A 16397-nucleotide genomic window follows, 5' to 3' on the forward strand; every position below is an offset into this window, starting at 1 on the left:
GGGGGCATGCTTCTGGGCAGCACAGCCAGACCTAACTGGTGCCTATCAAGGGCCTGCACTCTTCCTCTTGGCTTCTCCCTCCAGCTAGACTTTCTTGCTTTTCTTCAAACATGCCAGGTAGACTCCTGCCCCAGCCTCTACATTTGTGTTCCCTCTGCCTACAGTGCTTTTGCATACACGTCCACCTGGCTCCCTCACCTCCTTCACATCCTCACCCAAGTATCACCTCCCCAGAGAGGCCTGCCCTGACCACACCTTTTATGATTAACCACCTCCCAACTTCTCACTTCTTTTTCTGGCTTAATTTTTCTCCCTGGCATGTAACTGCGTCCAACATAGGGCACATTCCCTCGGCCTCATTGACTCTCTGGGCCCCACTTGCCTAGGTGTGCTCCAGGAAGGCAGACATGTTTAAGATTGTTCACCCTCATTACCCCAGGGCCTGGCAGAATAGGTGTTTTACAATTATCTGCAGAAGGAAGGAAAGACAGACAAGGGACAGACAACAGCCAGAGGAAGAAGTGCAGTGAGACAGGATCTTTCCAGAGATGGCACCACATCCATCAAGTCACAGGCTTTGCTCACTATGGAGAACTGGCACGTGCCCAGTCTCAACCACTCACTGGCAAGAAGGGATTTCCTTTAGTCCCACAACAGCACTGGGGTCCAGGTTTGGAGCAGGGGTAGACCGCTGAACAAAATGCAGGATGGAGAAATGGATGGATGTTGGGAGTGCCTAGCAGTACCAGTTCTCCTCTCTGAGCCCTGGTTCTCCAGGGCTTTTTCTCTTGTCTGTGGTTTAAAAACAATGGCTATCTCAGCCCTTCACTGCCACCTGTCTAAAAAGAGTTGCTGCCGGGCATGGTGGCTCACGCCTGTAATCCCAGCACTTTGGGAGGCCCAGGCGTGGGGATCACGAGGTCACGAGTTTGAGACCAGCCTGACCAACATGGTGAAACCCCATCTTTACTAAATATACAAAAATTAGCCGGGCATGGTGGCAGGCGCCCGTAATCCCAGCTACTCGGGAGGCTGAGGTAGGAGAATTGCTTGAACCTGGGAGGTGGAGGTTGCAGTGAGCCCAGATCGCGCCACTGCACTCCATCCTGGGCGACAGAGCAAGACTCGGTCTCAAAAAAAAAAAAAAAAAGAGTTGCCAACACTTGCTGCCTCCATTCCCTGAAGCCCCATCCATGCCTCACCCCGCAGGAATCCGGCTTCCACCCCCCGCCTTTAAATCTGCCTCGCACCTGGGTTATCAATGTATCAATGACCTACTTGCTTCTGAGACCAATGGGACTCTCAGGCCTTATCTTACCCTGCCTTGCTGCCCACTCCTCCCTCCTCAGCGCCTCTCCTCCTGGGCAGGACCTGCAGGTGCTCAGGCCCGTCCCCAGCCACTGGCTCCGTAGTCCCGGGCTCCCTGCTGGTGTCCACCTTCAGCCTCCTCTCCAGCCCCAGCCCTCTGGCGACTTCTCCCACTTCCACAGCGGCTACGCCACGAGGAGCCCCATCAATGCCCGCTGCGACCTGCTCCTTTCTGCGCTGGTCCCCTTTCACCTGCTGGGAAATCACAGCCCTAAGGCTTGGAGAACCCAAGCAGTTTCCCTTAAAACCCCAGGGTTGCGAAACCGCAGGGGAAACGCCGAATCCCTGAACTGGGCTAGGGGCGCGGCGCGAGGTCGCATGGGCGGGCCGCGATCCCTCGAGGGAGGCGTCCCCACTGTCCCTGCAACCCCGTCCCTCTCCCCTCGTGGCCTGGGCCAGAAACACCCGGCCCCGCGCCGAGAAGGCGACGCCGCATCCTGGCACCAAGCCGGGGCAGTGCGGAGGGGCAGACAGAGCCCAACGGCTGCAGGAAGCGTGGAAAGGAAGTGGCCCCACGGGAACCCGAGCTCGCTCCAGATATTCGCCCCGGGGGCGGAGGGGAGGGGCCCACCACGGCCTTATTTCCGCGAGCGCCGGCACCGCCCGCTCCGAGCCCGGGTCTGTCGGGTGCCGAGCCAACTTTCCCGCGTCCATGCAGCCCCGCAGGCAACCGCCGCCCGCTCCCCGGTCCGGGCCCGGGAACCCGCGCCCCACCGCCCCGCTGCTCGCGCTGCTACTGTTGCTAGCCCCGGTGGTGGCGCCCGCGGGGTCCAGGGGCGCCGATGACCCTGGACAGCTTCAGGATGCGGAAGTCCCGCGCAGGCTCCTGCAGCAGGCGGCACGCGCGGCGCTTCACTTCTTCAACTTCCGGGCCGGGTCGCCTAGCGCGCTGCGAGTGCTGGCCGAGGTGCAGGAGGGCCGCGCGTGGGTGAGTGCGGAGCTACGCGCCGGGGCACGCGCCTGGCTGTCCGCGCACGGCGCTGGACGGTGACACCTGGGTGCGCGCGCCTGCCCGCCCAACGGCTGATCTGCCGGGGAAGGTGCGGTGCGCACGACGCCAGGGGTGATCCCAGCTGGGCGGCGCCCCGGAAGTGTCCCAGGGCGTGGAAGGGGCCCTTCGGTGCACAGCGTCCGCAGAAATCTGGCTCGCTCCTTCCAGCATTTATGAGGCCATAGGTTTTTCATAGGGCAGCGCTTTTGACTGCTCCTATACCTGGGAGAGTGATGCTTTGGGAAATTGAGGAACAGGCTGAAAGGGCAAAATTTAATTTTGTCTGGAGGTACCCAGAGTTGGTTGCTATGGGGGTGCTTATTGTGCGCGCGCCCTGCTAGTGACTGCAGCCAACGTTTTGGGCGGGATTTCCAAAATCTAAGTCAGTAGCCATACCATACCGCGGACGACTGTTTCTTGTTAATTGCAGGCCACCACGCTAGGGCTTCAGGGTAATGTGGTTGGAATTTACACATAGACCTGGGCAGAAACCTGCTAATGCTAGCGTCTGCTTTGATCTAATAGAAGTGAGTTAATCGGGGGTCAGTGTTCTATATGAACCGAATGAATGAGAACTTTGCAACCCTTTGGTTGCTGATTTCAAGGCATTGACTGTAGGTATTGTCTTGTGTGTGTGCAGCTACTTTGCGTTCTTCATCATATAGATTACAAAAGTTACAGAACTACATTAAGTCTGTCCCAAAAGCAAAGTTGCTCCTTCTACAACCCCCAGATATTCCACAAGGCCTGCAGACACACGGCCTCAAAGAATCTGGAATTGAGTATCGCATGTATTTAATAAATAGGAGAAGTTTTAAAGCATAGCAGCAGGATTTTCATTTAACAGTGCTGAACACCATTGGAAAGTCCTTCAAAAAGCTCAGCCTCGGTTCTTCAAACCTTATTCCTGCACCCAGCACGGCTATATTTATTGAATGATTAAATCAAATTGTTCCTAGGAAAAGGCAACATGGCCAGGCGCAGTGGCTCACGCCTGTAATCCCAGCACTTTGGGAGGCCGAGGCGGGTGGATCACCTGAGGTCAGGAGTTCGAGACCAGCCTGACCAACATGAAGAAACCCTCTCTCTACTAAAAATACAAAATTAGCTGGGTGTGGTAGTGCATGCCTGTAATCCCAGCTACTTGGGAGGCTGAGGCAGGAGAATCGCTTGAACCTGGGAGGCGGAGGTTGCAGTGAGCCGAGATTGCGCCATTGCACTCCAGCCTGGGTAACAAGAGCAAAACACCCTCTCAAAATAAAATAATAAAGAAAAAGGCAACCTGGCGGGGCATGGTAGCTCACGCCTGTACTCCCAGCACTTTGGGAGGCCGAGGTGGGCAAATCGCTTGAGCTCAGGAGTTGTAGACCAGTCTGGGTAACATGGCAAAACACTGTCTCTGCCAAAAATAAAAAAATTTAAATTTTTTTTTAAAAAATTAGCCGATGTGGTGGTGTGGGCCTGCGGTCCCAGCTACTCAGAAGACTGGGATGGGAGGATCGCTTGAGCCCAGGACCCCAGGACCTGGAGATTGCAGTGAGCAGAGAATGCACCACTGCCCTCCAGCCTAGGCAAGAGAGTGAGACCCTATGGGGGAAAAAAGAGAGAGAGAGAGAGAAAGAAAAAGAGAGAGGAAGGAAGGAGGGAGGGAGGGAGGGAGGGAGGGAGGGAGGGAAGGAAGGAAGGAAGGAAGGAAGGAAGGAAGGAAGGAAGGAAGGAAGGAAGGAAGGAGCAACTTATTCTTGTCACTTTTTTTTTTTTTTGAGACAGAGTCTTGCTCTGTTGCCCAGAGCTGGAGCGCAGTGGCGTGATCTCGGCTCACTGCAACCTCCAACTACCAGGTTCAACCGATTCTCCTGCCTCAGCCTTCTGAGTAGCTGGGATTACAGGCACTTGCCACCATGCCCGGCTAATTTTTCTATTTTTACTAGAGACAGGGTTTCACCATGTTGGTCAGGCTGGTCTCGAACTCCTGACCTTGTGATCTGCCCGCCTGGGCCTCCCAAAGTGCTGGGATTACAGGCGTGAGCCACTGCGCCCGGCCATCTTGTCATCTGTCTTAACAATCCTTGCTGTCTGAGATACAAAAAAGTTCAGTTTTCCTTGTCCAACAGAGCAGTGAGATAATGGAGCTTGAGAATTTTCTATCAAGGTAGGAGAGTAGCCAATGCCCAGAGCCTAAAGAAGGGGCCTCTGAGGATTTGCTCCCTGGTTACCGGGGGCAACCTAGAGAAAACCACGCTCACTCAGATTTCTAACGTACACCAGTTTTCAATCCCAGAGATTTTTTTTTCCCCTTCCAAACCCATTTTAAAAAGGAATAACAGGCCGAGTGTGGTGGCTCACGCCTGTAATCTCAGACTTTGGGAGGCCGAGGTGAGCAAATTACAAGGTCAGGAGTTCAAGAACAGCCTGGCCAAGATGGTGAAACCCCTTCTCTACTAAAAATACAAAAAAAAAAAAAAATTAGCCGGGTGTGGTGGCAGGCACCTGTAATCCCAGCTACTCAGGAGGTTGAGATAGAGAATGCTTGAACCCCGGAGGCGGAGGTTGCAGTGAGCCAAGATCGCGCCAACGCACTCCAGCCTGGGCGAGAAAGCGAGACTCCATCTCAAAAAATAAATAAATAAATAAAAATAACTTGCATTATCATGCACTTAGTCACCCCTTGAAAATAAAATAAGATACTTGACATCCTTCATAAAATAATCAAACTAGCTCTCAAAACCTGAGTGAATGAAGTAAAAATTCCCAGCCCCTGCATTGCTCCAATGAGGACGCAAGGGCTGGGAATTTTATATAAGTTATATAAATCTTAAAGAGGTCTTAAACATCATTTAGTCCAATGGCTTTGGGGAAGGTTATTTAAGTCTTTTCTGCCTATTTCCCTGTTTGGAATGGAAATGATTCATGTTCTGCCAACGATGTCAGGTGGTCTGAAGAGTCATATAAGATGATATGAGTGCCAATTAGAAAGTATAAAAATGAGAGTTCAGGGGTAGTCTGTTCATCCATTAGCTATGTATTGAATGCTTACTCTGTGCCAGGAACTGGGCTAGATAGTGTGGCCTGATTCACATTTAACATAGGGTCATTGGGGAAGGCCTCTTTGAGATTCCTTCAGTTTTGAAGCACTCTGCTGCCTGAGTGAAGAGTGCAGACACACCTACATGGAGCTTTCAGTGTAGTCATAAGAAATTCCTGCCTCCATTATAAGAGCAGTCATAGCATTGGGGAGTAGTAAAACATGGGCCAGGTGCGGTGGCTCATGCCTGTAATTCAGCATGTTGGGAGATTGAGGCAAGCAGATCACTTGAGGTCAGGAGTTTGAGACCAGCCTGGCCAACATGGTGAAACCCCATCTCTACTAAAAATACAAAAATTAGCCACGCATGGTGGTGCATGTCTATAATCCCAGCTACACAGGAGGCTGAGGCATGAGAATCTCTTGAACCTGGGAGGCAGAGGTTGCAATGAGCAAAGATCATGCCACTGCACTCCAGCCTGGGTGACAGAGCGAGAATCTGTCTCAAAAAAAAAAAAAAAAAAGAAAAAAGTGAACCACGATTGATCTCCAAACTCAGGTTTGCACTCTACCCAACCAGAGCATTGTTGGACTGAGTGTTCAGCTGCCACACAATGTCTATCATCCATCCAGAACTGACCCTGAGGGGCGAGCAGGTAGCCAGGTAGGTAGGGGAGAGAAGTGTAGCTCATGGGTGTCCCTCCCCATTCTAGGGGTCACATTATTCCTTTGTAAGATGAGAGGCTGAGATGAAGTCAGGGTTTTTCAAACTAAGAGCTCACTAGGGTTATAAAGTCAGTTTAGTGTGGGATCCGTTTTTTTTTTTTTTTTTTAAACGAAATGGTATAGACTACAAACGATTAGAGTGCATTGCAAAAGCAAGGGTAAGTAGTGTCTCCAAATGTGTTTCAGATATATATGTATGACCTAGGTCATGATGAGAAATGCAGTTCTTGCTGTGGGTTGCAGCTTTAAAAAGTTTTGAAAGCCTTTAGACTAAATGATGTTTAAGACCTCTTCTCGCTCTGAAATTCTTTGATTCGGTGAGCTGTTGGCACGTCAAAGTTATCTTTCATTTTAAAAACACTGTTGCCCTCTGGTGGTGAAATGCAGCAATAGCTACGGTAGTAAATTCAAGGAAGAACTAAGTGCTAGCTAGAGTCGGGTGGAGTGGAGGAAGTGTTTTGTTTTGTTGCTAATTGTAGGCGAGATCACAGACCACGATTTGTGTTCCCTCACTGACCCCATCTGATGCCTCTCTTACCTGGCATTACACTACCTTTCCATAACCAATGAGGCTTTTACTTTTCTAATATTACATGGCATAGCCTCAGGACCCACAGTTGGAGTGGTGGGAGATTTTGGATCGTGCTGAGTGATCTTATGCTTCCCAGGGGTGCCTGGTTCATCCCCACAATGTTTGTCCTGCTCCTGACTATTCGAGGCTGTCCCTTACTTGGAGACAAGTCTCCTCTTGCCACTCAGCAAGTTCTGGGACCACTGGCTCTGCATGCAGCATTTGGTGAGAGGTCGGCCTTTCACTAACATTTTGAGAGACTAGCCGAAATCTTTAAGTGCACACACTCCATAAGAAAGTCAACCCATTCTGGAATCCGCTGTTGTTTAGGAGTTGGCCACTTAAACAAAACACCCTCTGACCAGGTCAAGACCAGTGGTTGGAAACATACTTTAAACAGTTGATCAAAGCATATGGGGAGTGGGGAGTTATGCCCATACCTTAATTGCTTCAATTTAAAATAAAATCTGAAAGTGTACATTTATCATCCATCTTTTGATATAGGGCCAAGGCCATTTAATTGGAGCTCCTTGCAGTCTGCATTAGTCATTTCTTCCATTGTTATAAAGGAATATCTGAGGTTGGGTAATTTATAAAGAAAAGAGCTTTGATTGGTTCATGGTTTTGCAGGCTCTACAGGAAGTGTGGTGCTGGCATCTGCTTCTGGTGAGGCCTCAAGGAGCTTACAATCATGGCAGAGGGCAACAGGGAGCCAGCATGTCACATAGCAAGAACGGGAGCAAGAGAGCAAGCGGGGAGCTGCCACATACTTAAACAACCAGATCTCCGAGCAAGGATTCACATATCACCAGGGGATGGTGCTAAACCATTCATAAGGGACCCACCTCCATAATCCAGTCACCTCCCACCAGGGCCCCCTCATCTACAAATTGGGAAGCACATTTCAACATGAGACTTGACAGACATCCAAACCATATCACAGTCTTTCTAGCAAGAAAACACACCCATGGGGAATCGTTTGTGGTTTGCATTTTTGTTTACTTAGAGTGGAATGAGCATGCAAAGAATACGCCGAACAATCCTCTGCTTTTACTTTTTCTTGCCTAATCTTGGCTTATTGACACCAATTCAACAGCTAAATTTCTAAAGCATTTAACTTGATTTCATGGACATGACGTCTTTGTGTGTACCTGCTCTTCACCAGTTTATATAATATTTACTTATGTAATTAGGTACTAAGTACATCTGATATACGCAAGTTTGGGAGCAAAGCAGCTGGCTTTGGGTAAGCATCAGGCTGGGCCCATACAGGCCACTAGGCAGGAGCCCATGCCCTGGGGTTCAGGCCACCGTGGGTCTGACAGCAAGCATGCAGCCCTGTCCTCTAGGCCACAAGGCAGTTAGGAGAGCACTTACTCTACTAAGAAAAACTTTATTCCTTTGTGACTTCTCAATCTATAAAGCACGTTAATACAACATAATTTATCTAATTACTGCTCTTGAGGTCTCTCTCTCTCCATTAATGTCAATAATTCAGAGGTGATCATTCAGAAGACTAGGAAAGCAAGACATTAAATAGTCCATAGAAACAAAAACTGGAGAACTAAAAAGGCTGCAATGAACATAAAGGGAGAAGATAAGTAATAAAATACTCAAGTGAACTAGTCTTAATTGTCCTGTAAGGAAAGCTCCCAAGGGCTTTTATAGGCATTAGGAAAGAATGGCAGGGAGGGGGATATTTGCAAGATTATACTAGGATCTCTTCAGTGCCCTCACACTGCCCTAAGGATGAAACATAACAATTCTGAAAGCACAGGACAGGCAGGAATCTCTCCTTCCAGGCAATGTTCATGCTGAAATGGCACAGATGTGCCTACAGTCTCCACCCCACCACCCACCACAGCACCCACCCGGTCCGCAGACTCCGATTGCAGAGTCTGGGTCTAGCATGGGGTGGGAAAGGCCACTTAGGCCTGGGGTTAAAGCTTTGACTTTGACCTCCTTGGCACTTTGCCCCAATCTCCTAAGCTAACTGCATCCGGATGAGCTAGCCAGTAGGAATGTTGTTTTACCATTTTTTATAATAAATTGTTTTTAAACTACAATTTTTTTTACCAGCCCACAACATTTTCCACTTGGCTTTCCACATGTGGAGTCATAGCCAAGGATGCATGTAATCACAGAGCATTAGTAATGTCCCACATCAGGACTGGTGGTGGTGGGTCATGATTGTTAACTGCCAGAAGTCTGGCTTGGCTGCAGACTCATCCTTTAAGGACCTAGGTTGTTCTGCTGGAGACTGCATGTAAATAATCAGCGGACAACGACTGACGTTATGAGGCATGGAAGGTTACACACACACACACACACACACACACACTCGCCCAAATCCAGCCTGACCCTTGATCTCACTTGCTGTTAAGCAGTATATCACCCCAGAGATGTACGACACTTATGCAACCTCGGCATTTATTTGCCTTTTTGGATGGTGCCTCAGTTGAAGAATGTTTCACAGAGATAGTCCCACAGTGGTTGGAGACAGTAGCCATAACAAGTCCACTCTGGCTGACTTGCCATGGTTGTTCAGGATGTCTCTACCAGAAAAGTCAAATTACGAAAGGAAATCTTGGCTGGGCATGTTGGCTCACACTTATAATCCCAGCACTTTGGGAGGCCGAGGTTGGAGGACTGCTTGAGCCCAGGAGTTCAAGACCAGCCTGGGCAACGTGATGAGACCCCATCTCTACAAAAAATAGATTAACTGCATGTGGTGGCACATACTTGTAGTCCCAGCTACTTGGAAGGTTGAGATGGGAGGATCACCTGACCCCAGGAAAGCTGAGGCTGCAGTGAGCCCTGATTGCACCACTGCCTTCCAGGCTGGGCTAACAGAGTGAGACCCTGTCCGGAAAAAAAAAAGGGAGTCTTGTACCATGGCCGTGTATGGGATGTATGTGATCTATGGTCATCCCAGGGGCACATGCCCACACAGAATGTGACATTAAGGATCACAGTAATTCTGTATCATTATTGTGTCCTACTGCTGCTATAATAAATGACCTCAGATTTAGTGAGTTAAAACAACACAAACTTACTCACTTATGGTTCTGGAGGGTAGAAGCCTGAAATAGGTCTCCCTGGGCTCAAATTAAGGTGTCTGCAGGGCTTTGTTCCTGCTGGAGGCTCTAGGGGAGAATCCATTTCCGGCTTCTAGAGACCACCTGTGCTCCTTGGCTCATGACTCCATCCTCCATCAAAGCAAGCAGCATAGCATCTTCTGATTATGACACCACTGTCTGCTTCTCACAGGACCTTGTGATTACGTTATGCCCACGGGAATAATCCAGGATAATACCCCCATCTCAAGATCCTTAATCACATTGGCAAAATCCTTTTTGCCATGTAAAATAACATATTCACAGATGCCAGGGATTAGGAAGTGGACATCTTTGGGCACGGGGTGTGGGGGGGGGCATTACTCAGCCTACCACACCCAGTGTCCAGGCTGGCTGTGAGCTCCTGCAAGTATTTACCACTCTGCCCGACATATGCCGGTACCCAGAAAATGTGGCTCTTGCTCCCACCTCCTGTCTTGCTGGCCTCTGCAGCCTTGCTGATCTCACATGTGAACCCACCTGCCCTCTCCTCTCGATCTCAGTACTCGACCATAGGCAGCTTTGTCAAAGCTCTTGAACAGCCAATTTTCTTTCCACTGTGCCCATGTGCTTGCCTATCCCAAATGAGATGGTCAGCTTCTACAGGGCGCAAGGTCTCTTTATCTCTTCATGGCACTAGCACACGGCCTGCTAGAGACAAATATTAGATATTTGTTAAATTAAATGAAGGTAGCTGGAAGGATGCTGAAATCATTGAGGCACCTGGAACAGGGAGACAGGCCAGGACCCAGCCGATTCCCATTGCTCCAGGCAGGAGAAAAGGAGACCTGAAGCCTCATGTCCCGCTCTCAACCAGCCTTTTCTGGTTATCCCTGCCTGAGGCCAGAGGGGACCTGGAGGGGGCAGCTGCCTCTGGCCACTTCCTCTCACTTCCTACCCCAAATGAAGAATGTGGGACCCAGGGTTGGCTGAGAGAGAGGATACACAGTATTCTGGCTGTCCTCTCCACTGCTACCTAGCCTGAGAAAGCAAAGCATTCGCACGCAAAGGGCTCCTTGGGCCCTACTGCCTGGGCCTGATCAGAAGGTAACTGACTTCTGTTCCATAAACTGTATTTGCTTTATCTGGCCTTGCTCGAGAGAAGGAAAATGCAATAAGATGATTCCAGGGTATAATATAATATATTGATGCAGTCTCCGTCTGGAACATAAGATAGCACAGCAATTTCTATTCACAAATGAGTTGTTTACTTGTCTCCAAGCAAGCTTGACTCATAAAAGTAACCTTATAAAATGAAGAAGTTTGCTTTTACTGGAATAGTCTGACATTTATGTTTTCTACCAAATGTGAATGCTGGAGGCAACATTTAGGAGCTCTTAGACCAGTGAGTCCCAAGATGCATGGAGGGAGATTGGAATTACCTGTGAGCTCGTCCCCACCCACCTGCACTGCCAGCCTGAGAACAGGAAATTTAACCTTGTCACAATCGGCACTAACACAACAGGAAGGACCAGCACTTAGCAACCAATGACAGACACCGCAGAGAGGAGGATAAATGGAAAGTGTTTTCTGTAGAGGAGCTTTGGGCAGAATCATGTCTGTGGAGACTCCTCTGTGTGGTGGTGCACAGCGAGGTTTCTCCAGGATACCATCCCTGCTCTTTTATTTGCTCCACATTTTTGTGGTGTTTTGAGAGAGTTTAAAGGGGATGTTAGATCTTTTTTTATTTTTATTTTTTTGAGACAGAGTCTCCCTCTGTCACCCAGGCTGGAGTGCAGTGGCGTGATCTCTGCTCACTGCAAGCTCTGCCTCCCGGGTTCACGCCATTCTCCTGCCTCAGCCTCCAGAGTAGCTAGGACTACAGGCGTCCGCCACCACACCCGGCTAATTTTTTGTATTTTTAGTAGAGACAGGGTTTCACCATATTGGCCAGGACAATCTCGATCTCCTGACCTTGTGATCCACCCGCCTCAGCTTCCCAAAGTGCTGGGATTACAGGCATGAACCACTGTGCCCGGCCAGGATGTTTGATGTTTTACATGTGCTCTTAGAACACATAAATACCTATTCTCTATCCCTCATCAAGTTCCTCGGGTTCATTTCTAACACACCTAATATTTCAATGACTTTACCCAATCTTTCAAATATTGGAAAATATTTAAATATTTTAATATTTCAAATTGACTTTATGCAATTTTGGTGATTTTATGCAATATTCAAAAAAAGTGGGTAGTGCCTAATGTAAAGATAGTACAGACACCTACTGGAAGAAAAATCTTTGATCCATTAACATGAAAACAAAGCTTTGTTGTTTACTATAAACAGCTTTCACTGAAAACAGGACATGACATTGTAGAGTTGCTATTAGAAAGAGCAGTTTTAACTTCTTGGTGCATATATAAATGTCATTATAAAACAAAGTAGTTATCCATGTAACAGGAAGCAAGGAAGGAATTTTCTTTAAAAATTATTTTAGTCCAAACTGCCTTCTTCAAGTGTTCCTTCTGGATACTTTTTTTTTTTTTTTTTTTTGAGTTTTGTTCTTGTTGCCCAGGCTGGAGTGCAATGACACGATCTCAGCTCACTGCAACCTCCACCTCCTGGATTCAAGCAATTATCCTGCCTTAGCCTCCCGAGTAGCTGGAATTACAGGTGTGTGCCACCACGCCCAGCTAATTTTGTATTTTTAGTAGAGACGAGGTTTCTCCATGTTGGTCAGGCTGGTCTTGAACACTCAACCTCAGGTGATCCACCCTCCTTGGCCTCCCAGAGTGCTGGGATTACAGGCATGAGCCACCACGCCCAGCCCAAGTGTTCCTTCTTGAAGAACAGCACATACTGTGTCACCATGGAGTTTATCAGTTGTACCTGCTGAAGCAGAGGGTAGACCTGCCACCTGCACTTTCTAAGGTATCATCATAACCTGATTCACCAGAAACTCCAGGCTCCTGAAGTCAGCACACTTCAAAAGAACACTGCTCCATTTTATCTGGTCCTGATGAGACTTTCAGGCATTCGGAGAGAATTGATGAATCTCCTATTTAGTGGTCGGCTGTATCCTAGTGATTGTCATCTGATCTACATGTCACTTCCTACCTGCACCCCTTAGACCTTCAGTGGTTCCACTCAGCAGCTAAAGAGTTCTCGAAGTGTGGTCCCTGGACCAGCAGGATCAGCATCATGTGGAACTTGTTAAACTGCAACTTCTCAGGCCCCACCCCACACCTCCTGAATCAAAACTCTGGGTGTGGTCTTAGCAAGTCCTGTAGGGGATTAGCGTGGCACACTCAGGTTTGAGACTCACCGCTTTAGAATGAAGTCCCTATAAGTGACGATCTCTAATCTGGCCTGCACCCACCATTGTAACCTCAACCCCAAGTCTACCCTGACTTAATGTGCTAACTGCCCTAGGCTGGGCTGCTCGCTTCCATGCCCTGGCACACAAGCTACCTTTCCAGAGCACCCTCTCCCTCTCTCTTGGCTTTTCTAATCCTAGTCCTTCCTGGAGATGTCCCCACCTGCACTGGGTCATGCTTTCATTTATACCTTGTCTGAAAGGGTCTGCATCCAGGGGCTTCTTCTAAAGTCTCAGATCACCTTTACTTCCATCTGTTATGGGTTGAGGTGTGTCTTCTAAAAAGAAATGTTATATCCAAAAAGTTCTAACCCTCAGTGACTAGGAATGTGACCTTAGTTGTAAACAGAGTCTTTGAAGATGTAATCAAGTTAAGATGAAGTCATACTGGATTAGAATGGGCCCTAAATCCAATGGCTGGTGTCCTTACATAATATTAAGGCCATGTGGATATGCAAACAGACTCAGGGGAAGACCATCATTTAAAGATAAAGACAGCCTGGAGGATCCCTTGAGCCCAGGAGTTTGAGGCTGCAGTGAGCTATGATTGCACCACTGCACTCCAGCCTGCATGAACAGAGCAAGACCCACCTCAAAAACAAACAAACAAACAATAATAGAGACAGAGATTGGAGTGACTCAGTTGCAAAACAAAGAAAACCAAGATGGACAGCCAACACCTGAAACTAGAAAGAGGCAAGAAGGGATTCTATCCAGAGTCTCAGAGGAAGCATCGCCCTGCTGACACCTTGAGATTGACCTTCTGGCCTCCAGAACTGTATGAGAATAAATATCCGTAGTTTTAAGCCACCTAGTTTGTGGTACTTTGTTATAGCAGCCCTAGCACACTAATACACACACCATGCCTGGCAGTCTCCCTTCCAGAGGAAGGTTTGGAGTGGTTCCTGTCCACAGGGACCTTGGTTACAAGCACAGTCCAAGAGCATCCCAGCGCGCTTGCACTCTCTCTCTTTCTCACACACACATTCCAGCAGCCAACTTTTATTCTTCCTTTTCTTAGAGAGGTTGCTGGGCTCTATTTTTCTGGGCAGTTCTGTGCAGTATTTGGGAAGAACAGGGGCTCTGCAGGCCGGTTTTCCTGCTTCCTGTGTTGTGACTTTGGCCAATTCCTTAACTTTGGTCAAGTGACTCCATTTCTTCATCCTTAAAATGGTGATGACAATCATACCTACTAAAGGGCTTTAGTGAATAATAAGTTAGTACATGGGTAGCATGTTGGGTCAGGTGAGGCACATAGTAAGAGGATAACACTTAATCGCTTTTATCATGATTCCCTGCGATGGTGGCAGGATGCTTCATATGTAAGCACTGAATGAATCTTAATATTGATTTGCTAAGGATTTGAGGAACATTTACCAAAAACTAAATAAATAAAATCTAGGGTGATGAGTTCAGGTCTTTGAAGGCATTCCATTGTGCACTCTCTCAAATACGTCTTTGAAAGTGGCCTTTTTCCCTCCAAACTGATGGCAAATCAAACCAAAATCAAAGTGCTGATCAGTCCCTGAAGAGTACATGGTGGAGGCCAGGCGCAGTGGCTCATGGCTGTAATCCCAGCACTTTGGGAGGCAGAGGTGGACGGATCACGAGGTCAGGAGATCGAGACCATCCTGGCTAACACAGTGAAACCCTGTCTCACTAAAAATACAAAAAATTAGCCGGGCGTGGTGGCAGGTGCCTGTAGTCCCAGCTACTTGGGAGGCAGAGGCAGGAGAATGGCATGAACCCGGGAGGCGGAGCTTGCAGTGAGCCGAGATCACGCCACTGCACTCCAGCCTGGGTGACAGAGACTCCGTCTCAAAAAACAAAACAAAACAACAAAAAAAGAGTACATGGTGGTATGGCATACCAGGAACAAGAGGTGGAAGGTATATGGGGAGGGGGATGGGACTGCCACTTCTCACTGACCAGTGGGGCCAAAAATCTCCTGTTAAATAAACATACAAAAAGCAAGGGCCAGGTGCAGTGGCTCACGCCTGTAATCCCAGCACTTTTGGAGGCCGAGGCAGGTGGATCACCTGAGGTTAGGAGTTTGAGACCAGCCTGGCCAACATGGTAAAACCCTGTATCTGCTAAAAATACAAAAATTAGCCGGGTTTGGTGGTATGGTGGCAAACACCTGTAATCCCAGCTACTTGGGAGGCTGAGGCAGGACAATCACTTGAACCCGGGAGGTGGAGGTTGCAGTGAGCCAAGATTGCACCATTGCACTCCAGCCTGGGTGAGAGAGTGAGACTCTGTCTCAAAATTAATTAATTAATTAATTAATTAAAATAAAAATAAAAAAGATTAGCGCATAAACCATGTTGTTATTGGCCCATGATTATGAAGAATTTAGTTCCAGGCTGTAGTACACAAGACCCCTTTTATACATATTTTTAAAAAAACCTTCAGTGAAGAGCTACTAATTGATTCCTTCAGGTTATACAGTCATATGGTCATTTGCTTGCTTCTTCTTATTAAATAGCCCTTTTCTGAAAAATATTGGAACAATATGCTCTGCCTTTGGCTGTGTTTAAAGAGAGGGATTCAAGTTTCCTGATCTGTTTCACAGATGGACAGTTCTGGCAGTATGTGGGGGAAAGGAATGAAATCACCGTAATCTACATTACAGGAATCCTCCTTTCCTCAGGAAAGCTAGAATTGTTGGTCACCTTTGCTTCATGTCAGATTTGGCTGTTTCAAAAATGTCTACTTACTTTTCTCATGGCTTTGAATTGAATGGATTAGCTTTACACCATGTGGCTGTAACAACCTGTTGTGTAAGTCCCAGAGGGAGCATCCCTGGTCAAGACCAGAGGTCTTTATGAGGTGGGTGCCTCCAAAGCCTCACCTCCCCACATGATGCCTCAGTGAACATCCTTGTATGAGTCAGTTTCTTCACAGACCTCCATCACAATTTCTCTGGGATACTTGCCCAGAGTGGTATTTCTAGGTCATAGGGCATTCACACATAAACTTGATTTGACCACGTATGCCAGATTGCATATGCCAGACTGCAGTCGTAAAGCCCAGACCCCACCCAGCAATGGGCCCTGTCCACTTTCTGAGTGCCAGTCTACTAATGGTACTGTACTAACTCATTGCTTATTTAATTTGCATTTCTGTGTTCCTGTAATTACTAATGAGTTTGAGTAGGCCTTCAGAGCTTTGTCAGCATACTTAATACATGTAGGGTGCTTAGAACAGTAGCAGGCAACTGGCCCAATTATTGGGCTACTTGCATTATTCTGTACACACAAGCATCTTTTAAATGACACAAT

The 16397-nt window shown here is 48.0% G+C and overlaps 1 protein-coding gene across 1 annotated transcript in view; it reads left to right on the top strand.

The window, feature by feature from the left end:
• The first annotated feature begins 1747 nt into the window (after nucleotides 1-1747).
• RARRES1 (retinoic acid receptor responder 1) overlaps nucleotides 1748-16397 on the top strand; it is a 37697-nt gene continuing 23047 nt past the window's right edge. The window contains exon 1 of the mRNA XM_010367781.2: nucleotides 1748-2296. Within this exon, the coding sequence (XP_010366083.1) occupies nucleotides 2021-2296 (276 nt within the window). The 5' untranslated portion in view covers nucleotides 1748-2020. The remainder of the gene's footprint in view (nucleotides 2297-16397) is intronic.

This window comes from Rhinopithecus roxellana, chromosome 1 (assembly GCF_007565055.1).
Source record: "Rhinopithecus roxellana isolate Shanxi Qingling chromosome 1, ASM756505v1, whole genome shotgun sequence".
NCBI lineage: Eukaryota > Metazoa > Chordata > Mammalia > Primates > Cercopithecidae > Rhinopithecus > Rhinopithecus roxellana.